General features: G+C 34.1%; 1 protein-coding gene across 1 annotated transcript in view; it reads left to right on the top strand.

The window, feature by feature from the left end:
- Nucleotides 1-27,966, top strand: part of LOC124366483 (phospholipase DDHD1-like) — a 69,266-nt gene that overhangs the window by 9,958 nt on the left and 31,342 nt on the right. The window contains exon 2 of the mRNA XM_046823070.1: nt 1,174-1,332. Coding sequence (XP_046679026.1) covers nt 1,174-1,332 — 159 coding nt within the window. The remainder of the gene's footprint in view (nt 1-1,173; nt 1,333-27,966) is intronic.

Here is a 27,966-nt window from a genome sequence, read left to right as displayed (position 1 = left end):
AGTGAAAAAAAATTACTCTAAGTTTCAATACTCTTTTTACATTATTTTATGTTAACAAAGTGAACAAAGAGAAGCATATATTTAAAAATGTATTTTAATATTAAGACACACTTACATGAACGTGATCTACTTTGTTAATAAATGCAGTAAATGTTATTAAAGCAAAACTTTTCCAATATATATTATTTTTTGGATGAGACCTTTAGAAACGAAAGGTTTCATTGTCAGCAGACTTCACAAATAAATATTTACATTATATTTATTACAATTAATATTAAAATACCATATGGTCTGAATATACAAATTCAAAAATTTAGAAATATTTCAGCCAGTATAAAAAATTAGATATGACTACCGTTTAGTTTTTGAATAAATTGAGAAGAAAGGAGACTGGAATTTTCAATAGGGCCTTCTTCATTGTTTGTAAGTTTTTCTTTATTCCGGTTTATAACGTGTTTCACAAACATTGAAGTTCATTGGTTTTTTTTTTACTTATTTTATAAATTTTAGATTATTATTTGATATTGTGTGTCCTGATAGGATGAATCCTTGGCTTTCCAAAGGCCTCGTCCAAAAAATAAATTATATTGGAAAAGTATTTCTTTAATAACATTTAATGCAATTTTAAAATTTTCTACTTACTCCAAGAAACTTCAATTAGTTAACAATATTTTGCATCAGATGAGTCACCAATAAATATCTTATGAAATAGGTAAAGAATACAACTGGTGTTTACAGTCGAAACGTGACAACTCTATCAACCTGAACAGGCAGGAAAAAATTCAAGTAATTGAATATTTCAAATAAAAATTTTTTCAATTATAGAGGGTTAAAACAGTTGACTTTGAGTTCCAAGAAGATCACCAAACTTCCAAACTTGTAATAATCTTGCATAGTTAATTATTTACTTAACTGAACATGAAATACAGTTCTGTATTTGCTATACTGTATTACTGTTCATGCCGGTCATTTTAATGGACTTTAAAGACAACTTTACAGAGGAATGGATTGATTTTATTTTTATTGGCTATATCATGGAAGCCTATGATTACTTTTCATATCTTTTGAATATGAATATTGTGGTGACGTTCGGGTTAAACTATATATTCCTTTAATTTGTTATTTATTAGAATGGTCTCATATCATGTTTAAAAACAATTTTCAAATTTGCAGGAGAAGAAACTGTGATTACTCGAGGAACTTGGTTTTATGAAAACACGTGGCAGCCTGTCGAGTTGGACATCAGCGAGGACTTGGAACAAGCTCATTTGTCTCTTTTTATCGGCAAAAAAAACTCTGACTACGTGCATGATGCAAAAACACCCAAGAAAGGTAAGTTATTTAGATGCTTTTTTACCCTTGAAGTACCGGCTTTTTTGGCATGGCGTGTTTGTCTACGTTTATTCCAGAAAGTGATAGTTGGTGGAATGTTTTTATTTAAAAATTATAGCTCTGATTTTGTGTGATAATCCAAATTTGTTTTAGTGTTATTTAGCATAACATTACTAAAGTTTGGTGTACATATGTAATTTTATTAATTTTGTATTAGAGACGAGATTATCTGAAATTGTGTGTTACCCCCACTAAAAGTACTTTAAAAGAATTAAACTTAGTAGATTATATACTATTATGTTATTATATTGGCTACTTGGGATTGATATTCGCGGCAGTGTTGCAATCCTGGGGGTTGATCCCACGAATTATGAATTTTGTATGTGTATGAATGTGTGCCTGCGTGCAACTGTATGGAAAGTTGAGTGAATGGATTTAGTTTTTTAAGATAAATACCGTAAAAAATTGGTATTATTGACTGCAATACAATGTAATATATATTGTCAACGCAATAAAATATATTCTATTCTATTCTATTAGCTTGATTTACACTAGGAATTGATGACATTCTGAAACCATAACAGTGACCTTCTGTAGAGATTTATGCTTTTGAGTGTTGCCGCTGCTTAGTTTCTTTTAAATATCAATACAAACTTGAAGCAAGTTTTTAATGACGATTTAGCTTATCAGAAATTTTGATTATAGACTTGATGCTATCAACTCTAATAATTGCGTCCCTAGTATTTTTTGAAATATTCAACTTTTTATTAAACTTGGAAACTTTGGTTGGTTGTTTGTTCATGACATTTTAACTAAAATAATTTGACACTAAGAAAATGCAAATTTGTTTTGAAATTTTTCTCATAAATGAACTAAGTTTGAAATCACCCATTGTTAACCGTATGTTCCACTACTTTACATACTTATGAGAATCTTTGTCACATAAGACAGAGTGGAGGGTTAGTACAGTACAGGGGAAAAGTACCAAGGTCAGGGATGGAATTTGATCCTTCCCTAGCTCTATAATTCAGACCAAAATTATTGTATAATGTTTCAGACCGTTCAACCATCAGTTCTTCCAAGATAAATAATAAAAAAAAACTGTTGTATATTGTGTCCATGATGTTAAGGTAGTGCAATCGATTTTCGATTGAGTAAAATTTTTGAAATATAGTCACAATTCTTCAAGATACCCTTCCTGAAGACAGATAAAGAACAACAACATTTTTGGGCCACTTCACGAGAAATTATAGACATTGGCTTAGGTCCCATGAAATTGGTTTTTTGCATTCCGGATGGACTTGCATTGGGCAACATTTGCTGTCGCAGTCAACATATTCATGGAGGTGTATGTATTTTTTTAGCTCACAATATTGTGTTTGGAAGAATAGATCTTAGTAAATTTTGTATTGAATTCCAGTTTGAAGTTACTGGTGTTGAACTTGCGGACTTAAAAATTATTATTATTTCTTTGTATATCACCCAAATGTGTATTTGTAGATCACCCAATAGTGGTTCTAAAATATTTATGCAGTCTTTAAAAGAGCTGTTGAGGTATTTAATAACCCTAAAAATTAAAATTGTTATTTCATTGTTATTAACGCTGAACCTCAGGGAATCTATTTTAGGCCCAACATTATTTCTAATTTATATAAATGACCTATAGATAATAACAGAGGAAGGTTTAATGTTGCATAGTGACAATACAACAGCAATAGTAAAAGACCTAAACATGTCAGTTTGTATTGTAAAATCTCTTCACTTAGAACTCAGTTCACTGTAGAAGAAGAACTCAGGTCAAGAAATAAATTTAAAACTAGAAAATCTATGGAAAAGGTACATAATTCTCCTAAACCAAACGTATCTATGAACCTATCATCAAGCTTTACAGCTATTTATGAACTCAATAATACTAAGAAATCCTCCACAGAAGAACTTGTAGCAAACAAGAAAGATGTTGGGGTTAACACTCCAGATTTTTTGGACATACACTTTCAACTAAATGCACTGACGGATAAATGTATACAGTTAGAAAAGGAATTGTCAGAAGAAAAACAAACAACAGCAAAACTGAGAGAAAAGCAATTACTTACTAAAATGGCTGAAAATGAGGACTTCCACACAAAAATACTCAAACAAGAACTAAAATCCGCAAAATGTGAAATATTGGACTTAAAAACTACAGTTGAGTTGCTTCAGTCTGATAACAAAAACTTATTACTTGACGTTGAAAAACAAAGCAAGAACCAATGTTTAACCTGTTTTCCATCTTTGTCAAACAAAAATAAAACCGAAAATGAAATTGGAAAAGAATACAAATTAAAACCAAACCCAACAGCTGTACTGGTACCCCAAACTGAAAAAGGTCAACTTCTAATATTTGCGGATAGCCATGGAAAAGGGCTCAGTCATCTCATACAGGCAAAGACCTCAGTTAGTGTTTCTGCCTGTGTTCGCCCAGGTGCAAGACTCAATAGAGTTGTTGAGGAAGCAAATTCAATGTGTAAAAACTGTACAAAAAAAGATTGTGTTCTAGTAATTGGTGGAGCAAACAATGTAGAAGTAATGGGTAAAAAGCGTATTTTAGAAGAACTTAAAACTGTCACCAACTCCCTTAGCCACACGAACTTGGTACTGGGTAGTTTGCCCATGAGACATGACAAGCCGAGCTTAGACCTAAAAGTTTCACAAATAAACTTGGAAATAAGAAACCTAGTAAAGAATTCCTCCACTAACGTGCAGCTTTTGCCCCTCGATGATCTTCCACGCCACTATTTCACTGCTCATGGCCTACATTTAAATAAAAAGGGAAAAGTTAGCGTATCTGACATGGTTCACAACTTACTTTTAAACATTAAAAATGATTTATGTTCAACCGCAACCACTTCAAATCCACCTCAAGTAATTGAAAATGAACCAAAATTTAATAATCCACCTCAAGTAATCGAGAATGAACCAAACATTGATTTAACTCACACATCCACTCCAAACAGTACTCTAAATTCTTTGCTTTCATCAACACCTTATTTTAACAACAACCAACAAGAAGAAGGTACTATAGTAGTACAAGAAAAACATATGAGTCTTGCCATCGACGAAAACCAAAAAGACAACACAGTAGGTTTTGCCCACTGCATCTCGGCAGATTTTCATTTGGGTGCAGGTGTTGCAGTTGTTTTCAAAAACAAGTTTGGAAAGCCTGAAACATCAAATCTGGTCGAAAGTCGGCTCACTCTACAAAAGATTGATGATGGAGCTGTTGTGTACGGACTTGTAACTAAAGCTATATATCACAAAAAGCCTACAGCAGCTGACTACATCTCCGCATTTAACCAAATGACCAAAGACTTCAAAGAGAGAGGACTTAAGAGACTTATATGCTCGCCTTTGGGTTGTGTTAGGGACTGCCTGCCTCCTGATCTTTTTATTCAAAAGCTTGTTGAATTTCGTCTGACAACCAATGCACAAGTTTTTGTTATCACTCATAATGAACAACCATATGGGGTGCTGCGAAACGGACTATCACATGAGAAGTTTGTGAGTTGTTTACGCCAGCTAATTTTATCTTCTTTAAGTCAAGAGCTAAAACCTCCACCGTCAACACCTAACCTAAACAGCTGTTTGTCTCTCTCACAAACTTCAACGTCTTTTAATGAGAGGAAAGATGGCCCGACAGATGTTCCTGACATGATGGAGATGAGGTCTTTTCCACCACTGCCTGCATCTGCCGCTGTAAACCTCAGCAGTGACCAGCAAGTTATGGATGTGGAAACTGGTGACAGCTTGAATATGGAGGATGATGCCCTGAATATGGCTCAAGAGTCAAGTGAAAGTGTTGTTGGTTTCAGGAAGTCAGTGCTCAATATTTCAAGTGAGGTTGGTGAATTGAGTGATATTGACCCTTTACTTGGCTCTTCTACACTTGAAGCAGCGATGTCAAGTGTACATCGGAAAAATTTTTTAGAAAAGGAATTGAACAAAAACAATGTAGGTTAAAACTTGGTAAATTAGAAAAATGTAAAAAAATTACCATCTTCCATCAAAATGTACAATACCTACCTATGAGAATTGACCTTTTAGAAATTGCTCTTGAGGAATTGAATCCCGATGTTGTAGCTCTTAGTGAGCACAGTTTGAACGAAAATGAAATTTCTCGGCTTAATGTATGTAATTACTCAGTAAGTTCTTTTTTTTGCCGTTCTAAAACTACACGAGGAGGGGTTATGATGTTAACTAAAAATGGGATCAAAAGAAAAAATATAAGTAAATTTTCAATTGACAAATTAATAACTGAAAAGGAATTTGAATGTTGTGTTTCAGAAATTACCATTGCAAATGTTGATGTTGTAATTGTTTGCCTATACAGATCTCCAAATAATAGTCTAATCAGTAACTTTTTTGAAAAACTGGACCAACTGCTGAATGTTCTCTGCAATAACTTTAGTAACATTATTATCGCTGGGGACATCAATATAAATATTTTAAATAATAATCTGACTTTAAAAAGTTTTAGAAATGTATTAACTGAACATGGATTGTATTATGCAGTTAATTTTCCTACTAGATTTAGTAAAGAAACTGCAACATCAATTGACAACTATATAACCAATATTGATAAAAAATATATAAAAGTGGAGGGGATTATCACAGCAGAATCTGATCATGACGGGCAATTGATGGAAGTTGGTAATTTTTATGATACAGATAGCAATAAACATAAGACATGTAGAGAATTAACAAGAAAATTTAGCGAAAGTAATATTAAAACTTTCTTAAAACTTTTAGGATCAGAAAGTTGGATAGATGTTTATATGTCTGGTGTCAATGACAAGTTTCATACTTTCCATTCTATTTTTTTGCATTATTTTAACATTTGTTTCCCTAAAGTATCTAGTCTAAGACCTAATTGCATATCCAAAAACAATTGGGTGACAGAAGAAATTAAAAACGAAAGAACAGATTTAATTGAGCAAGAAAAGATATATAGAAAGAACAAACAAAATAATAACTTAAAGCAGCTAAAAATTGAAAAACATGATCTTAAACTAAAAATTATTCAAGCTAAAAAAAGATTTTTTGATAACAAAATAAAATGTTCAAGTAACGTTAACAATACAACCTGGAAGTTAATTAACATGCAAACTGGTAAAAATAAGAATTTAAAAGAAAACATTATGTTGCTTGATAAAGAAAAACTGTTGTTGGATCCAGGTAGAGTTTGCAATGTTTTTAATAACTTCTTCATCAATGTTGTGGATCAGCAGATATCCCATGGTGATGAAGATGTACCTAAATCCTCAAATTATTGTAATAGAGATTGGAATCCAAATTTAAAAGTATTTCGATTCAGTCAAATTACACAACAGCAAGTTAAAAAAATTGTCAGTTCATTTAATAATAAATATTCTACTGGTTTTGATGAAGTACCAATTGTACGAGGGTCGTCCATAAAGTAACCGCCGCTTGGGCGTAGCGCAATAAGTAGTGGGGGTAGCGCCGCCATTCTCACATCGGCGTGCGCAGCCGTTCAGTACGCTTCTAGCTGTGCAAGGGAGAGCATCGTGCGATCGCGCGTTCTTTTGTTACAGCGTAAAAACATGAGCGCCGTGATAGAAAATCCCGCCAAGTGTGAAGTGCGTGGTGTAGTAAGATGTCTGTGGCCGAAAAGTTACACAGCAGCTGAAATTCATCGTGAATTGAGTGCGGTGTATGGCCCAAACATTATGAGCGAAGGTGTAGTCCGCCAATGGGTTAGTTTTTAAAAAAATGGAAGTACGAACGTTCACGATGAAGACCGGAGTGGTAGGCCATCTCTCGTCAGTGATGACTTGGTGAACAAAGTGGATGAGAAAATTCGCGAGAACCGTCGCTTCACAATCTCGGAACTTTCAGATCATTTTCTTGAAATTTCTCGTAGTCTTTTGCATGAGATAGTGACAGAAAAACTAGGCTATCACAAGTTTTGTGCTCGTTGGATTCCAAAAGTGCTCACCGATGATCACAAAATGAAAAGAATGAGTTCTGCCATAGACTTTCTTACTCGGTATGACGTTGAAGGAGAAACATTTTTGAACAGGATCGTTACAGGAGATAAGACTTGGGTAGCCTATGTGAATGCTGAAACAAAACAACAGTCAATGCAATGGGGTCATACCGCTTCGCCAAGCAAGCCAAAGAAAGCTCGCCAATCTTTTTCAGCGAGAAAATTGATGGCTACAGTTTTTTGGGATGCTAAGGGCATCTTGCTCGTTGAATTTATGGAACGTGGTACGACCATTACAGCTGCAGCTTACTGTGAAACCTTAAAACGGCTACGACGAGCGATTCAAAACAAGCGTCGTGGTCGTCTGACAACTGGTGTTGTGTTTGTCCATGACAACGCCCGCCCTCATACAGCTCAAAGAACAACAGAACTTTTGGAAAAGTTCAAATGGGACGTTTTTGACCACCCCCCCTAAAGTTCGGACTTGGCTCCCAGTGATTTCCATCTTTTCCCGTACATGAAGCGGTGGCTTGCATCTCGGAGGTTTGCGAGTGATGAAGAGCTTCAAAACGCTGTGATAGGTTGGCTACGTTCTCAGGCGGCAGATTTTTTTAAAGACGGAATTTCAAAAACTGTTAAAAGATATGATAAGTGCTTGAATTTGTATGGTAAATATGTAGAAAAGTAGAGAAAAGCTGTAGTTTTAACATTTATATAATAAACGTTTTGTATCTCAACTGGTTTATTTTTTTATTCCAAAACGGAGGTTACTTTGTGGACGACCCTCGTAATAATAAAAAAAGCAATAAGGCATTTATTAAGACCGTTAACACACACAATAAACTCTTCTCTAATATCTGGTAAATTCCCAGATGAACTGAAAACGGCTAAAGTAATTCCTATTTACAAAAAGGGAGATCCTCAGGTGCCGGAGAGCTACAGGCCATCTGTATCCTGTACAGGCCAATGATACTGTATCATTATTATCAACGTTTTCTAAAATATTTGAGAAAGTTGTTAATGAACAACTGTTAAATTATCTGTCGGAAAATGATTTTCTTGATAATCAACAACATGGTTTTCGTCCAGGCAGGTCAACACTTACTGCATCAGTAGAATTTGTGCAAAATTTAATAGAGGAATTAGATAAAGGTAATAGACCTTTAGGAATTTTTATGGATTTGACTAGAGCGTTTGACAGCGTAATTCATGACGAACTTATAAATGTTCTGGAAGATTTAGGCTTAAAAAATAAAGAAATAAATTGGTTTCACTCTTACATCAGTAACCGTAATCAATACGTTGAATTATCATACTTAATAAATAAAGACAAAATCAATTTTATATCCGAAAAAAAGCTCATAAAGTATGGCGTACCACAGGGTTCAATTTTGGGTCCCTTACTATTTATTTGCTATATAACAGGACTTTCTACAGTAGCAGAGGAAAACAAAATGTGTTTATACGCTGATGATGCAAGCGTAATTGTCAAAGGAAAGGATCCTAAGGTAATTGAAACATCATCTCTTAATTGTTTGAATAAAATTAACTCTTTTTTAACTAAAAAAAATTTGTTACTTAACCCCGGCAAAACACATTTTATACCCTTTAAAACACACCAATCGAAGTTTAATTTTCAATATGACATTAAGATAAATAACCAAAATATAATGGAGGTAGAGGAAACTTGTTTCCTAGGTCTAATAATAGATCAAAATTTAAGCTGGAATCAACATGTACAAACCATAATAAAAAAAAGCATCATCTGGCCTTTACGCCCTTAGGCAAATGGCAAACCTTTGTAACCAGGATACTTTAAAACAAATTTATTTTTCTTTAATACATTCCCATATAAGCTACGGGATCAGTGTATATGAAGCTACTTCAAATAAAAACCTTGAAAAAATTCTTATACTACAAAAAAATCAATACGGTTAATTCTAAATTTACCATGGCAAGCAACCGTTAAACATTTATTTGCACAATTAAGAATTTTAACTGTTTACAGTCAATACATATACAATACAATAACTTACACAAAATTTAAAAATATACCTAACTATACCACTCATAGATATAATACTAGGAGTGGTATAATTTTTGAAAATCATAAATTAGAGCTGTTTAAAAAGATAACTGAATACGCTGGTACACGATTTATTCAATACATTCCTATTGACATAAAACAAATTGAAGGAATCAATCCGTTTACAAATAAATTAAAAAATTATCTCATATAACGATCATTTTATTCTTTTGAAGAATTTTTTGAGGGCTTGGGGCATTAAACAAAAATAAAAATTGAGTTGATTTTAGTTGTTTAAATTAACAATATTTATGTTAAGTTAACATAAGATTTTAGATAGGTTAACCTGTATCTGTGATGATATTAGTCTATCTGTATTTGTGACACTATTCTGACTGTATTTATAATATTACAGCTTTGAATAAAGATCTATGACTATGACTATGACTATCTTAAAATTAAATAATATGTTCAATCGAAATGGTTTATTTTTAAAGAGCAAAAAATCATAAATGTTTCATTTTAAGACACATAAACAATAACAAAATGGTTACATTATAGAAACTTCTGTCTTGTTGGAATTTTTAAATTAATTTTAAAGCAAACACTCCAATAATAACATTTTTATTTGTGTGAGCCCTTTTGTTTTCATCATCAGTCCAACAACTGAAATCAAAGTAGTTACAATAAAAAGTGAGTATGATGATGTTTCCATAGAAAACTAAAGACCTAACACAATTAAAAGTTACTATTGGATGGTTTGTTTTTAAATCAAGAATGTTTCTGGTAGAGTGTCATTTGTACCAATTTTCAAAAAATTTAAAATAATGACTTCCAAATCTGTAAATTTAAGGAATACACAGATTTGGTATTAGTTATTTTTACTAGAGGCCGAGTCAATGCTTTACTCCAGTGTCTCAAGATATTTATTATTATTATAAATAAATGTCATATAAAATTAATTAATAATATTTCAGTTGCAGGCCTAACAAAAAATCTACTCACTTCTTCCATCTGAGCCAGAAGGGCTATTTTAAGCTGTATTGGATGTAAATAAATATTACCAGTCTTTATCAGAAAACATTAACATTTTATCTAACAAGGGCTCAAGTTATTATAGAAGTGAAAGCTAGCAGGATAACGTTATATACTTGACACCAATGACAACATAATAGAACATAAGTCTCATTATTTTCTTTAATATCAATATCTTACATGAACGTAAACACAAAAAGGCATAGATTGAGAGGAAAAAAATTACAAAAACATAATGTTTTAGAAAAAAAACATAACATAAGCTAATGAAAACTTTATTGCCAATGCTTATAATAAATGTAAAGCCATGTGGAACATTATTAAAAATGAATCAAATAATTGCAATAGTTGTAACAAATTTAGTCAAGGAGGTGTTATTGATTCCAATACATTTATGCATATTTTGTTAATTTAGTAAGTAAATTAGTCATAATAAAAATGTATCCGAGGATCAAGCTATTAATTATGTAAAAGAATATGTTGTAAACTGTTTTGAGGATGAAGAACATTTTAACTGGAAAAGAATTAGACAAGTAAATATTGTTAAAAGTGTACAGAGTCTCAGTTCGTCTTGTAGTGAGATTTACTAAGGTTTTCAAACTTTGTTGTTAGAGATAATATTGAAATAATTTTAGAACCCCTAAATTTTGTTTTTAATAATATATCAGAGCAAGGGGTATATAAAAGGATAACAAACATGATCCATCAAGCTACTGACCAAAATGTCTGGTTCCCGTATTTAGTAAGGTATTAGAAATTTGTGTTAAACAACAATTTAATGGATTAAAAAAAAATCTATTTTGCAACAAATAGTTTGGTTTCATGCAGGGCTGCAATACTATAAAAGCAGTAAAAAAACTTGTAAGACAAATTATTCAGAATTTTGAAAATAATTTAATATCCTCTGCTAGTCTAGTTAAATTGATTAAAGCATCTGATTGTATCTCACACAATATATTAATAAAAAACTGTTTGTATATGGAATAAGAGATAAAGAGCTTAATTGACTTTTGTCTTATCTAGAAGATAGGAAACAAATGGTAATCCAGGGCCAAGAAAAATCAACTTTTAAAGATTTAAATGTAGGATTTTACAGAGAGATAAACTGCTATCCTACTAGAAAGAACCACATGGTAGAAATGTTACAAGTAAAACTGGAAAAAACTTGAAATAGTCATTTCATTATGAAAGTAAAGCTGTTCAACAAACTACCACAATAAGCGTGGCATGTACCATTAAAGAGATTTAAAGAAATTCTAAAGAAATGGCTTGAGGATAAAGTCTTTTGCTCTGTAAAAAGTTTTTTGGCCTTTGGCACTATATCTTAAAATTTTAAATTAGTGTAATATCTGTGTATTTGTTGGCTATTGTTTTTATAATAATTTATTTATTAAAATTTTTGTCCAATGTCCCATTCCTTAATGTAAAGATGACTTTATCGATTGCATGACTCATGTTTAAAGACAATAACCTTTCTGATTTCTTAAACATTGATTGGGTGAGCGCCAGCAAAACCTATCATAAGAGGGGTTGGAAAAATTTCATTTTTGTCAGGCTGGCCACACGATATCTCGTTAATCGTTAACAAACTGACCTACAGACTTGAAATTTTGCATAAAGCTTCATTTCTACATAGGCAACAATGGATTTTATTATAATGCATGTCACTCCATAGGATTTGACTGAGTGTTGATGTATATTTTTGTCAGGCTGGCCACACGATATCTCGTTAATCGTTAACAAACTGACCTACAGACTTGAAATTTTGCATAAAGCTTCATTTCTACATAGGCAACAATGGATTTTATTATAATGCATGTCACTCCATAGGATTTGACTGAGTGTTGATGTATATTTTTGTCAGACTGGCCACACGATATCTCGTTAATCGTTAACAAACTGACCTACAGACTTGAAATTTTGCATAAAGCTTCATTTCTACATAGGCAACAATGGATTTTATTATAATGCATGTCACTCCATAGGATTTGACTGAGTGTTGATGTATATTTTTGTCAGACTGGCCACACGATATCTCGTTAATCGTTAACAAACTGACCTACAGACTTGAAATTTTGCATAAAGCTTCATTTCTACATAGGCAACAATGGATTTTATTATAATGCATGTCACTCCATAGGATTTGACTGAGTGTTGATGTATATTTTTGTCAGACTGGCCACACGATATCTCGTTAATCGTTAACAAACTGACCTACAGACTTGAAATTTTGCATAAAGCTTCGTTTCTACATAGGCAACAATGGATTTTATTATAATGCATGTCACTCCATAGGATTTGACTGAGTGTTGATGTATATTTTTGTCAGACTGGCCACACGATATCTCGTTAATCGTTAACAAACTGACCTACAGACTTGAAATTTTGCATAAAGCTTCATTTCTACATAGGCAACAATGGATTTTATTATAATGCATGTCACTCCATAGGATTTGACTGAGTGTTGATGTATATTTTTGTCAGACTGGCCACACGATATCTCGTTAATCGTTAACAAACTGACCTACAGACTTGAAATTTTGCATAAAGCTTCGTTTCTACATAGGCAACAATGGATTTTATTATAATGCATGTCACTCCATAGGATTTGACTGAGTGTTGATGTATATTTTTGTCAGACTGGCCACACGATATCTCGTTAATCGTTAACAAACTGACCTACAGACTTGAAATTTTGCATAAAGCTTCGTTTCTACATAGGCAACAATGGATTTTATTATAATGCATGTCACTCCATAGGATTTGACTGAGTGTTGATGTATATTTTTGTCAGACTGGCCACACGATATCTCGTTAATCGTTAACAAACTGACCTACAGACTTGAAATTTTGCATAAAGCTTCATTTCTACATAGGCAACAATGGATTTTATTATAATGCATGTCACTCCATAGGATTAGACTGAGTGTTGATGTATATTTTTACATTGGTCTTGTGGGTAACCATGTTGGCAATGAGAAAGTCACATAATAAATTAATTTTAAAATAAACTGAGTAAATTCATATGATACTTTAACATGTGACATAGTAACACATTAGTTGTAGGCTTCAAGTTTATATGCAGTCTCAGCGAAGCCTATTACGCAACGACCTGTGATGTGGTGGACCCCTACCTTGTTGCGTAAATAAAATAAAAGATTGCAATTTATTTTAATAGTTGGGTCAGGATGAGATTGTCATTCTAAATGCATGATTATTTGCTTAGAAAATTTAAATTACTCAAAGCGATAGGAAACTTACTGACAGTAATAATAGATTAACTCATTATGCCTCTGCAACAGAAAATTCCATATATCAAGATAGCCTCTTAGTTGGTCTTATACTCAAGTCAATGACACTGTACATTGATTTGGGGCTTGGTGCTTGTAATACTTAAAATTGGGAGTCTGAATTTTATAAGATTTTGTGCAGGGATTGATTTCTGTGTCGTAAGGTTTTTTTGATCATGTTTGTTTTAATTATTTTGCTAAAATGATTCCCTAAATATCACTATGTAAAATTCCATGCAGCATTAAGATACAACCTTTACTTCTATGTTTATAACTTTAAAATTTAAATTTCAAGTACTGATAAATACACAAAATATAACTTTAAATGTCATAGCCTAACATGTTTATTTACAACATACATATGCTTCAACACAAGAAAAATGGTATTGCATTCATGAAGAAATATAAAATTTGTATTGAAAATAAATTTGATTTTTGAAATGTTTTATTTATATTTTGTAGTCTAGGCATATGACACAGAGATAGTTAACGAGCTGTCCATGTCTTATTATAACCCTTATAGTGCTGAAGTCTCATGTAGAATGTGATTTGTAGTATGAGATGTTGGCACTCAAGGGAATATAGACAATAGACAATATTCTTTATTAACAATATCACTAAGATATGTTACAGTGTCATTACCAAAATTCTCTAGTCGGTCAGGTTCATCATTCCATGAGAAGAACTCGTCCAGCATGTAGAAATCCTTGTCTTGTAGCCGACTCTGAAGGGTCTTTTTCATGGCTCTTGGATTGTGGTCCTTCAGATATTCTTTCATATGTAGTGGTAGTTTGTTGAACAGTTTCAATCTGGCATATGATGGTTTTTTTTTTCAAATAAGACTGTTCTGTGGACTGGTAGTGAATAATCTTCTGCTTGCCTGGTGTAATGGTTGTGCAGGTGGCTTTGTTTCGGAGGGTCTTTTGTTATGGAGTACAGGATGGTTTCCAGTATGTAATTGAAGCTACTGTAAGTAGTTTCCAGTCTTTGTAAATGTTTCTGCAGCTCTCTCTAGGTCCTAGTCCTGCCATTATTCTAACTGCTTTTTTCTGCAAAATAAGAGCTCTGTAAAGATTACCTTAAGAAGAACTTCCCCAAACAGTTATTCCGTAGCATAGGTGGCATTTCAAATAATGCATGGTATGCAATTCTAGTGGTCTCATGAGTACTGGTTGCCTTTATTCTATTTAATGCAAACAGTGCTGAGCTAAGCTTTAGGCAAAGACTATGTGATCTTTCTAGTGCATATTATCATCAATTGTAATACCCAAGTGTTTAATTTTTTCAGCTGCTTGGAGGCCTGGTAGGTCAGATATGAGTGCCTTTTTACTACCTAGTGACATTTGTTTTGTTTTGTTCTCATTTAAAACAAGATAATTTTTAACTGTATATTGCTGAGCCATGCTGAAAGCTATATAAGTGTCAATTTCTAGTTGTTCAGTATTCCCATTGGCTGAAAGCAACATAGTGTCATCTGCATACATTGTCATGTTACAGTATTCTCTTAGATGTTGAGGAAAGTCATTTACAAATAAGATGAACAAAGCTGGTCCGAGGACTGAGCCTTGAGGAACTCCTCTTCTTACTGGTAGAGGCTTGGACTTTACTGATCTTGTGATTCTGCAGGTTGTTTCCTTCAGTTCAACTATTTGTGTTCGTCCCCTGAGGTAGCTTGCAAACCACTTGAGTGCTGTTTGTTGAATACCTAGATTTATAAGTTTTGTTAATATGAGGTCATGCCCATACTAGGCAATCGAATGCCTTACTAAGGTCAAGGTATAAACTGGTGATTGTGTTACCGATTTCTAAGTTGTCAAATATATTCAACAAGGTCAACAATAACAGTGGTGGTAGATTTTCCAGCAATGAAACCGTGCTGCTTGTCAGTCAATAGTTTGTTGTATTTTAGATACTCCATTAGTCTGATAAGTATGATTTTTTCAATGAGTTTTGAAACTGATAGGAGAAGAGAGATTGGTCTGTAGTTGGTAATTTTTTGGGGGCCACCTTGTTTCAGTTTTGGATATACTTTAGCTATTTTTAATTTGGAAGGGAAGATGCCTTTTTCCAATAACATATTTGTGATTTCTACCAGGGGCTCTACTAGCTCTGTTCCACAATATTGAAGGATCTTAGTTGATATCCCATCAGTTCCAGAGGAAGTTTAGCATCTTAAAGATCTCAAAACTCTACTCATCTCATCACAGTTGTTGGATGTAGTGTTGTTAGGTTTTCTCTTGGGGTTGATTGGACTAATGAAGTGGTAAATACTGGGTTACTGTTTATGTTATTTGATTTAAGTGATTCTTCTGCTATGTCTGAGAAGTGTTTATTGAAACAATTAGCTATTTTTTCAGTATCTGTAAGCAATCCTGTGTCATGGTGTATTTCTAATTTAGTGGTTTCAGGCTCAGTTTTCCTTTGTCTTTCATTGTTTATGGTGTTCCATATAGCTTTGGATTTATTGTCTGCTTGGTGTACATATCTTGCGTTGTCTTCTTGTTTTGACTGCTTAAGTTTTTGGTCATATGTTTTCTTCAGTGCTGATGCAGTCTATTTGTCAATTTCACTCCCGAAAAGGTATTTGTCTTGTGCTTTTAAAAATTATTCTTTAAGAGTTGCAGTTTCCCTGCTGTAGCTGATTAGTTTGCCCTTTTTCGTTTCTCTTGTGTTTTTATCTTAGGGCATGTCCAGTCAAGTACAAATTGGAGTGAATTGTCAAGAGAGTAGGCCTCATCCACCCCTGTTGAGTTGATGACAGGGTCCTAATTTTCCTTAGACAGGAGATGTTTTAAGCTCAGAAGATTGTTATGGGTAGTATGTCTTTTCACAGTGTATGTATTTCCCCTTGTCTGTTTTGACATATTCAGTGTGCAAAATTGTCCTGTATGATCTGATAATCCTGTATTAATTACTATAACTGTTCTATCATGGTTTAGGTTTGTGCATACCATGTCTATGGAGGATACAGATGTTGATGAATACTAAACTCCCAGAATACTCCCTCAAAGCACACTTTTGCAGGAAAGAAACCAGAAAAGGAGGGGTTGCAATATATGTGAAAGACTCACTACAACAAAAAACAGAGCCACTGGAGATATCGCATCATTGCAAGGAACTCGTATGTGAGGTGGCAATGCTCAGAATAGCGGTCGGAAAACAACACCTTTACGTTTCTGGCATATATAGATCTCCAAGCGAAAAGTTGAATGTAAGCCTTAGACATTCTTTCTAACATCATCGAAGAAACTAAGGCTGAAAACCACTCAATAATCATTATTGGGTGATATAAACGTAAACAGCCTAGTGTCAAATAATGAATCACGAAAAACTTGAAGAAACACTGGCAGCCATAACATGATGAGATTGCCTCTACCCCCAACCAGAATCACTTACAACTCCACCTCCTCCATAGACTGTATATGCTCAAACCTATCTGCATCCAACATCAATGCCACAGTAATACACACAGGCTTGTCAGACCACACCGCACAATTGAGTAAAATATCTCTTGAAGCACAGAAAAACAGAAACCTCTAGTCTTATTCAACGACAAATGAAAAAGGACAATCTTGACACTCTAAAAACTTTACTGCACAATGAGGACTGGGCTGGAGTATTTGGGAGCCCAAAATGCTGAAGACGCATACAATGCCTTCTTAAATACTCTGGCAATATACATTGATGCAGCTTGCCCTAAAAAAGAAAACCAGAAATAAGAAGAAAAACAAATTTTAACCATTAAAAGACGGTGAAGCTCTTACACTGAAAGAAACTTATCTTCAATGCCTTAGAAAGTTACCAGACTACAGGAAGTGACCTGCATAAAACAGACACAGCCCTTGCTAAGAAAAAAACTATGACCTTAGACTAAAAATGCTAAAACGCAGGCATCATCTAACTGTATAAACAGAGCTGACAATAAATCAAAAGCAATCTGGCAAATAGTAAACAGTGAAAGGAAGAGTGTAGAACAAGGCAAAGAGCAGCTGAAACTGAAGATAAATGGAAAAGAAACAACCAATCCAAATGAAATCGCTGAACTTTTCAATGAATTCTTCACCAAAGTTGCACAGAAAACGTTTTGGACATCAATAATCAGCACCAAAAAAGGTCAACAGCTAACACTCCATGTAGCAAATTGTAGGCTCAGCCAACTTCACAACACCACTACAGATGAAGTACAAATTATGATTAAAAGCATGAAGTCTAAAACCTCAGCAGGGCTTGATGAAGTATCATCAAAGTTACATAAAACACTGCAGTGAAGCCCTTACAAACCCCCTTGGTCAGCATCATAAATAAAGTCAATATCATCGGGACTCTTTCCATCCGCCTTGAAAGTTGCAAAAGTATATCCTAAGCATAAAAGTAAACTAACTGCCAAAAGACACCTAGCAACTATAGACCAATTTCACTGATCTCACCTTTTCCAAAGTAATAGAAAAAGTTGTATTAAAGAGACTGATGGACTACCTTAAACAACAAAACTTGCTAACTAATAGTCAGCATGGGTTTGTGAAAGGCAGATCCACAACAACTGCAATTGCTGAGCTGGCAGAGTTCATTTGCGATCAACTGGAAGCAGGAAAGCTTGTGACTGGCATAATGCTTGACTTCAGCAAAGCCTTTGACTGCCTAGGACACAACCTCATCCTGCAAAAACTTCAAAGCCTGGGTATTAGTGGCTCTGCTTACAGGTGGTTTAAAAAGCTATTTGGAAGAACGCACCCAAGTGGTGGAGATAAGACATCATAGCAAAGGGATAATACAAAACATCAGATCCAAACCGTTACCTGTAAGCCGAGGAGTTCCACAAGGATCAGTCCTAGGCCCTGTACTGTTTATCTTATTTACCAATGACATGCCTCATCTTTTAAATGACTACTGTTCTACTTTAATGTACGCCGGACGATACTACTCTTCTGCTCACTGGGAGCTCTGCAGAAGAGCTAGCAATTGACTCATATACTGCACTAAAATATGGCATACCAGTACTGCCACTCAAACGACCTAGTAGTCAATATGACCAAGACCAAACAACTAGCATTCGGTAGAAGACGAGATGAAATTGCAGCCCTACCAGAAGTTGACATGCAAACCCAAGGCAACATTTCTTGGCGTAACAATTGACGAAACTCTTTCATGGACTCAGCATGTTGACAGCCTTTGCAGGAAAACTAAACACCAGCCTCTTTGTTATCAAAAGAATTTACCACATTAGTGATTTTAATCACTGCAAAGACAACTTATTATGCCCTTTTCGAATCACATCTGAGGTACAGCATTGCTATTATGGGGAGGCACCACAGTCACTAACCTACAGAGACTTCTCCTGATACAGAAGAAAGTAATAAGAACTCTTAAAGGCCTAGGACCCAAGGAAAGCTGTCGTGAAGGTTTCAAGGATCTTTGCATCTTGACAGTTGTGGCCCTCTACATCCAGGAAGTGATTATGTTTGCCGACATGAATGAACTCCCTCGGGGAACAGATGTACACCAGTACAACACTCGACATGCTGACAACTACATCCTGCCAGCACACCATCTATCACTGTACGGGAGGAAGCCATCGTACATGGGACGCAAGCTCTACAACCTGCTTGCCAACCGAGATAAAGGCTCAGAAGGGCAAGAAAACTGAAGATGGCACTGAATAGATGGCTGGTGACCAGGCCATTCTACACGCTGGAGAAGAATATCTACAAGACACATGACCATCTTAGACATCAAGACTGCTCAATTCACTTATTTATTTTGTAAATTTTAAACTTTAACATTGTATTATTGACGCCAATACATTTCTCTATGAAATTTTGTAAATAAAGAGATTTTGACTTTGACTTTGACTTTGATGTTATTCTGGTGGGTGGAACGTCTAATCTGTGGATGTTATATTGCTTTAGTAATTCATTTAGTGCTGTCCTTTCTCTTGAAGTCTCGTCTAGATTGTCAATGTTTATGTCTCCCATAATGGGCGGTGTGAATAAAAACGAGTACGACGAGTATTTACTTACAAGTAAAGTGTAACAACTATTTAAACCCCGAGTAAACCGATGTGAATAAAGCATCGAGTTTACTTGTAACCGTGTATTCGCCAACCCGAGGGTATACTAGAAAGTATTTACTCGCGAGACAACTGAGTGCACAAGAAAGGCAAGTAAATACTTGCTAAAGAGAAGGCATGGGGATGTTTAGCCGACCAGTTTTCGAAAAATGTTGAGAAGCAAACTAGTGTTGGACAGTTAAAAAAGCTATTGAACAATATGAAAACCGCAGTCAAGAAAAAAACTGATTTCAACGCAACAGGAAATAAACCATTAACATTGTTGTCATGGGAGGCAGATTTCCTAAAAATTTCTGAGTCAAACGAGAACCCAATTTATTGCAAAATACCTGGGGCTTCATGCGTTGGATTGGGAGCAAGTTCTACGTCGCCATTGCCTGAACTCAATGAGGAGAATGAGAATAGTGAAGACGAAGATGACCCCGTTGACATGTTAGCATCAAACCAGCCCATCACACCAGTAACTTGCAAACGTAATAGCGATGCGACGAAGTTGAAAAAAATAAGAAATTGAAACTCTCAGCTGAAACTGAAGAGACGTCAAAGTTGACAACTGGTGAGCTGCAGCGTTTATTATTACTTGAACGAATTAAGCTAACAAGACTTCAGGCTGAACGTGAACAAATGATGATAACGGAGTTGAACCTGAACAACGAACGGAGTCCGTTGAACAACGCATTGTGGTTGAAGAAGACGATGTCTTTAAGGAATTTTTGTCTCAGAAAAATTTCAATTTTTTTCGTTCAGTTAATCCTCCACCTCTTGCATCAGTGTTTTCATCAAGAAAGTGCAAAGTGAGAAAATCTATGTTTTTGCTCTCAAACCGTCCTTTAGATAGATCGGGACTTATATCACACCGGTCTCTATAACGTTTCACACCACACAGGTTCTTAAATGCAGCCATCTTTCGTGTACAAGTACGACTGCAAGTCTGGGGTCGGGTTGACTTGCAAATGGACGAGTATTTACTTGCTACAGAAGTATTTACTTGTGTTTATTCACACCAAAATTGGCATTTTTCGGGGGTATACTAGCCTCTCAAGTATTTACTCGTGAGTAAGAGTAAATAATTTATTCACTTCAATTTTTGCGTTTACTTGTCATTTTAAATTGTTCAAGTATTTACTTGTCCTACTCGTTTTTATTCACACCGCCCAATGAGTTTATCAGCACCTGTAGTAAGTACTTGGCCAAAAGTTTCAGACAATACTTGAAGTAAAGAGTCAAGATTTGAACCTGGTGGTCGGTCCACCCCCATCAGGCATATGCACTTTTTATTTTCAACTCTTAATGTAATAGATATTACTGCACATGTCATCTCAATACTGTGTTCTTCTATTTCCAAGCTTACAGTTTTACACATAGTTTTGTTGTGCTTATATATGGCAACTCCTCCTTTAGTATGATCTTCTCTGCCAAATGAGCTGATTAGGGTGTAGTTGGCCAGTCTAGCGTGCTTTATTATATCTTTTTAAGTCCATGTTCTGTGAGTACTACTAGATCTGGATTTGTAGTATGTAACAGATGTTCTAGTCGGTCAATTTTGTTTGCCATTCTATCCATGTTTTGGTGGAAGACAATTAGCTTTCCAGATCTAGTGTTGAGTTTTGTTATAGACAATGATTTACTGAGTTCACATGGTCTAAAAAAGAGTCTGGGAGTGTAAGGGGAGCTATTGGAGTTTCCTGTGAAGTAGAGGAGGGATTCAGAGTAATCAATCCCTTGTAAAAGTTTATATTTTTTATAAAAAAGGCTTCAAGATTTTCATTCTTATCTCTTATTCTTGCGCTCATGGGTGGTCCTCTCATTGCTCTCAGGTTTGACAATGTTGACTGATTTAACTGCAATGGTAGAATGTCAGGCAAGGGGTTAAGATTGTGAATTTGGGAGTTTTAGGATTCGGTGATTACCATGGTTGTCCTAAATGGTTCAAGAATCGTATGGTGTTCTCTTTTAGCTTTACGGACTTCTTGTAGGGAAACACTCATTCTGTTGTTTTGCTTGTGTCTGTGAAGTGTTTAATTTGCACAGGTGAGATGGGGAAGAGAGGATTGATTACCTTCATTGTAGTTCACCTTTGCTTGAGTTTCTCTTGTCAGAATTATTGTTGTAGTCTCGTTTTGTTGGTTATAGTCATGTTTAGGACAATATTGAAGCTTATCAGCCAGCTCCTTAATAATTTCCATCATTTTTATTTGTTGGGATTTCAGTTGAGCAAGCTTCATTAATAGTGTTGGGGACTTCATGATCGGGGGCTCATCAATGTATGCAATGTATACTAGTGTATACTAGTTAACGAGCTGTCCATGTGTTGTTAACCCTTATAGTGCTGAAGTCTCGTGTAGAATGTGAGGAAAAACTAGATACGTAGTATGAGATGTTGGCCCACAAGAGAATATACAGCGATAGTCAATTACCTGTCCATGTGTTGTTAACATTTATGATGTCTGAGTCTCATTTAGAATGTGACAAATAATTCATGAACTTAATTTTTTGCTATATTATGTATTGTATATTTCTGTAGTAAATAATCTGAATTTGAGACTTTAAGGAACAACTAGATAGATAGTATGAGACATTGGGATTTAAGGGGTTATAGAATTAAATTATTTTTCTGCAACCAATACTCATAAATTTGTCAGTAATAGGCATGGAATGAATAGGATACATTTCATGGAGACCTAAATGATCAGAATTTTGCTTCAAACATTTTTGGAGGAGCAAGGGAGAATTGTAGGACCAGGTGTTCACAAACAAGTTCCCTAAAAGGAGTAAAATGATTTTCCTGTAAACATCGGTCTATGCACACTTGTAAATTTATTGTTTTTGGGAAAAAGCTACCAGACTAAATGTTATTAATAGTCACCAGAAAAACAATATAGATAAACACAATGCAATATTTATATGTATCTTCCATATGACACAAGGTACTTACACAGGTACTTACAAGGTAAACATAGAATTTATTTAGTTGTCAAGACAGCAAAACACTAAAAATACATCTTTGATTAAAATAAATTAAGTTTGTGTCTTATATTCAATAAAAACACATTATCCCAAATGAATCCTAATTTTTGACAACAGATGACGAGGGTAATTTGTTATACAAAGAAGAAGTAGTCAAGCATGAAAAGAATAGTGATGCATTATGTATCAGCCTTGACATATTAAGCCATCGGACAAATTATGGTATTGATCCTTGCATTATTATCACAGCCCAATAAACACAAAACCACGCTTCGTATTGAAGCGACAAATTGGTTGCCAGAGGTCACTGACGGGATTCAATTGACGCTGTCTGAGCTCATTATTAATTTAATACCACATAATTGTATGTGGGCTCAGGCATAGGTTCAATTCACATAGTTACTTATGAGATTGTATTCATGAGGATGTTCATATTGTTCATATCTTTTCTAAATAACTTTTGAGTCAGTAACAGTATATAACATTTATACGCATAAAATCCTGTGAAAAAGATTGGTTACTTTCTGGACAGCCCTTGTACAGGCTATGACTCAAACAATTAATTGTGATATTTTGGTTTAAAAATTTATTTTTGGATATCCAAATAAGAAAAATGTCATAAGTTAACCTCTCTGAACGTGAGTGTGTGGGCACATGCGTGCGTGTGTGCCTTCGCATTCACACATACCTGCTCTCACACAATTACTGATAGATATCACACGGATGATGAGATTTTGGCAGAATTCATCTATGTAGAAGTAACTGGGAATAACTTATTCATATAACTATCTTACATAACTTAGAACTTTGTAATAAAAAGCCTACAACTGCAGGATTCAAATTCTTGTTATATGCAGCTCAGAAACACTGAAAATAATTTATTTTGCATACATACATTCAATAATTTCATTTGGCATAAGCCTTTATGGTGAGACTACAAATAAAAATATGGACTCTATTTTAAAGACTCAAAAACAGGCCATAAAAATCATTTTAAGATTGGGTCATAGTTATTCAGTTACACAGCATTTTTCTACATTAGGAATACTAACTGTGTATAGTCTTTACGTTTTTGAAACTGTTGTAAGCATAAAAGAAACATTTTATAAAAATTTAAAACTAGGACACCATCATCAATATTCAACAAGAAACAAAAACAAGTTGTGCTTAGAAAAACATAATTTAAAATTTTATTGCAAAAAACCCTTGTACATAGATGTAAAATTTTATAATAATCTGCCTTCTAGTATTCAATCAGAGCCACATTTAAAGTCCTTCTGAAGCAGTATTTAATAAAAAGATCCTTCTATAGCCTGGAAGAGTTTTTCGAGCCATGTATAATACTTACTTAACTTTCTTTAACTTAATTAGTCACATTTAATAAAGTTAAATTAGCAAAAAATAAACAACTCTGATATTTTGATACACTTAAGATATAAATAAATATGAACTAAATAAAAAGCTAACAATTTAAAAATGCATTATCTACAGTTCATACATTATTACCATGGATTAAGACTACTTTTATATGAGATAACTGGCACTATATTGTATTACTCTATAAATCTGTACATTATGTGACAATAAGTTTTGATACTATTCTATGTAAAATACCTGTACTGTCTTATGAATAAAGAAGTTTTAAATTTGAATAGGTCTGCAACTTTTGGACTATTTAAATCCCCCTTTTTATAGAGTGGAACAACTTTAAAATTTTTTAATTTGGATGGGAAAAGGCCAAATATTAATGATGAATTGACTATGCGGGTTAATGGTTTAGAGATTAGCGGGAAAGACTGTTTAATGAAAGTGATTGGCATATCATCAATTCCTGTTCAAAAGCCATTACAATTGTTTTTAAAATTTTTTCATCAACCTCTAAATTTGAAATAATTTGGGGCTTGAGGCGGTTTTTCAAGATCCGGTTGATTAACAAATTTTTTAAAATTTATAAACACAAATTTATTAACAATATTTTCAATGAAATCAGTTAAAATAAATTTTACCAGCAATGAAAATCAGACATATAAAGGAACAGACTGCCCTTTGCCCTTTTCACTCGAAATCAATAAACTTGCAACAAGAGACACCTATGTATAAAGGTTCAAGTATCTAGACCATTCTATCAAGACTTAACGCAGAGATGGACAAACAATAACATGAATTTAAGAAGACCATGTTCGGTTCTTAATAATTGAAATCTTCTGAATCACTTATACAAAGGTAAATGACTGGAAAAGGTACTATCCTATAATAATAAACTAAATGGTTTCCTCACAAAATAAACTGTAGAAAATGGTTCAAAAATATTTTCATGAAAATTGAAAAAGTACAGGGTGTGTCAAAATTTGTTAGGTTTAATCTGAATCTAAATCTGGATTTCATTCCAAGGTTTAAAAATTCAGGGTATGTGTTTTCACTCCTAAACTTAAAGTATAATATTAATAAAATAGTATGAATGTAAATGTTTCTTGAACATGTGTTCTAACCGATTCACGTTAACTTTGTGGGACTATGATTTTGTAAACAATAAATTCAACTCAATTATATTTAAGGCAGTGTAAAATATTAAGGAGGAACAACCAGCTCAGTCCAAAGGAATGATGATTAGTCAGTTCTTAACAAACAGAGTTGTTTATTTTGGCTGTTGTAATGTTAAGCAAACATGACTTGCTTTTCTGTCATAGATGACACGCAGCCATTGACTGCTTTTAATGCTTTGGCAAATTCTCCACAGTATTTACAGAAGAGTTGACTTTCAATGGATGTTCACTGCATACTGTTCAGCAGTTTAAGTGATTTTTAGTACAGCTTATATTTGTATGATCAATAGTAAAATCTAAAAATTGTGTGCAACAGCTATAAAATATACTGTTGAATAAAGTTCATGAAGCATTTCAAATGTGTTAAAAATATTGACTGAAGTTTAGTTGTAAATAGTGTTCAATTCTATGGGCTGGGAAATCGGTATGACACTTTTCAAGTTTGCAAGGAGTAATCCCATTTTGTCAGGATGGGTTTCAGAATTTCCAGACAATGTTCTGAAGAGTTACACTGGTATTCAAAACTACGAGTGAAGATACAAGAATAAAAAGTTTAGAGGAAGTTAAGTATTTAGAGATGATGATCAGGAAAGAAATGATGGTCAATGGCCATTGTGAATGAGTAAGAGATGAGATAAAAGTTGCGTATAGAAGGTTTAAGAGACTAGCTAAAGCTAAAAATGGTGTAAGACGTTTTAGAAAATACTTTACATTTGAGTATTGCAGCCAATAATTTTGAGTGATTTTGTGATGTGGGAAAGAACGGTTAGAGGATGAGTGTTGGAGATGTAGTTGAGGAAACTGCACAGAAAATTTATGCTGGATAATTGGGATACATTACATATTTTCCTGAGACACGTGCAAATCGATAACTGCGACGGTAGTAGGTAGAGTTATTCCAGTAGACTCATTAGATGAGAGGATAAGAAGGTGAAAAGTGAAGCAGAAAATGGGAGTACAGATAGCATGAAAGAAAGAGAGATACTTGCCTTTGTTCCAGATGTGAGTGATTGGAAGAAAGTGAAATTAAATACTGACCTATACCTCAGTATGTATACAGATACGGAAATTTCAAGGAGGAGTCATATGATTTAAATTATTTGAAGATGACAGATTAAACAACTGTAGAAAACTAGAGATAACACAACATATATGAATAGAGTGTCAATTCTATTCAGGTTAAGTGTTAGAGAGGGCTTCTTAGCCCTAACTTCGCCTGGTAAAATAAGACATCTTTACTTTACTTTACTTTAATTCTATGAGAAAAATAGAAGAGGAATCTGAGAACTCCTATGTGTAAAAAATAAACAGGAAAGTATAAATTATTCTTAAAGAAAGTCTATTTCATCTGGACCAATGTGTAAAAGGTAGGTGGAAGGAAGTGTAAAATGCCAATACAGAAAATAAAAGGAGTATACAAGTAAAAGAAGAAAAAGTTAACCAATAATTTTCAGCACAGTTGGTATTGGTTGAAGGAAATATCTAAGGTAACTCAAAAAAAGAAACATAAGATAAAACAAAATGGCCTAATACGTAAGTAATAAAAAAGAAAACAATAAAGTACTAATAACAGAATTTAGAGCTATACACTCTCTCAGCCCATCACCTGATGCTGAATGAGAAGAAACCATGGTAAATTGGATGCAAGATTTTCAACCACTTACCAAGAGAGCTGGGTTAAAGGAACAGAGGACTGCACTGCACACATTGCTATTGGACAGACCACTCTACTCTACTCCATTGAAGAACTAACTGTGACAATGTTCTATTAATTGGTAATTACTTTTACATTTTTTGTAATCTCAATGATTATAAATAAAGATGATCCTGATACAATTCTTTTTCAAAGACATGTAATTTACAATAGTATTGATGTATACAATGCTTTTGCACCATCTCTTACTTAGACTGATACAGTTAAGTTTTGACCATCATTAAAATCATCACTGCTGTATGAGAAATATTATTGTATTCTGGATACTTTTAATGGCAGGGATATTAGATAATAAAACAATGTTTACTAGTTTGGTTTATTTTAACTTTATTAACCCTCTCCCGCTCATAATAACTCCAGGCGCCCGTGGTACTACCGAACCATATTAATTTGATACTCCGACATGGAACGTTCGACTCGCGGTGCCCGGGATTCACATGTTTTCCTATTGTTTTATTATTTTATTAGTCAATATTACAATGTAAATATCTAAGCAAATACACTTACTTATTATTGAGGAATGTTTTTTTTGTGATACATCATAGCCTGTTGAAATAAAGGACATTTTATTAGGACACCAACAAAATACTCAGTGACTTCAGGAATATTGTAAATTCCCATATAAATTTCAATTCCTACGAATGCTTTCATTTCATCTACAGTTACCGGTTTCCAATTTGAATCCTGTTTGTTGCTTTCATTTTGTTTATAGACAGCGTAGGAATTAGTACATGATACGAGATTCTCAAAAAATTCATTTCCTCCCAACAATAGATTTAAAAAATCGATTTCAGATGAACCTACTGACAAAGAATGACATGGCCCACAACTGCTATCAAATATATTAGGCTCAAAATAGTTTATTACATGAGACCAGGGAGGGTGCAGGCAGAGTACGGCGGTGCCGAGCCCGAGCTGTTGGTTGGGCAGGAGCAGTTTCAAGGTCATCTATACCAAACTCACAACCACTAGCATCACTCCCGACATCACTGTGATCACTCAGAACACT

This window comes from Homalodisca vitripennis, chromosome 7 (assembly GCF_021130785.1).
Source record: "Homalodisca vitripennis isolate AUS2020 chromosome 7, UT_GWSS_2.1, whole genome shotgun sequence".
Classification (NCBI taxonomy): Eukaryota; Metazoa; Arthropoda; class Insecta; order Hemiptera; family Cicadellidae; genus Homalodisca; species Homalodisca vitripennis.
Note: the sequence above shows the minus strand (reverse complement) of the source record. Positions and strands in the feature narration are given on the sequence as shown.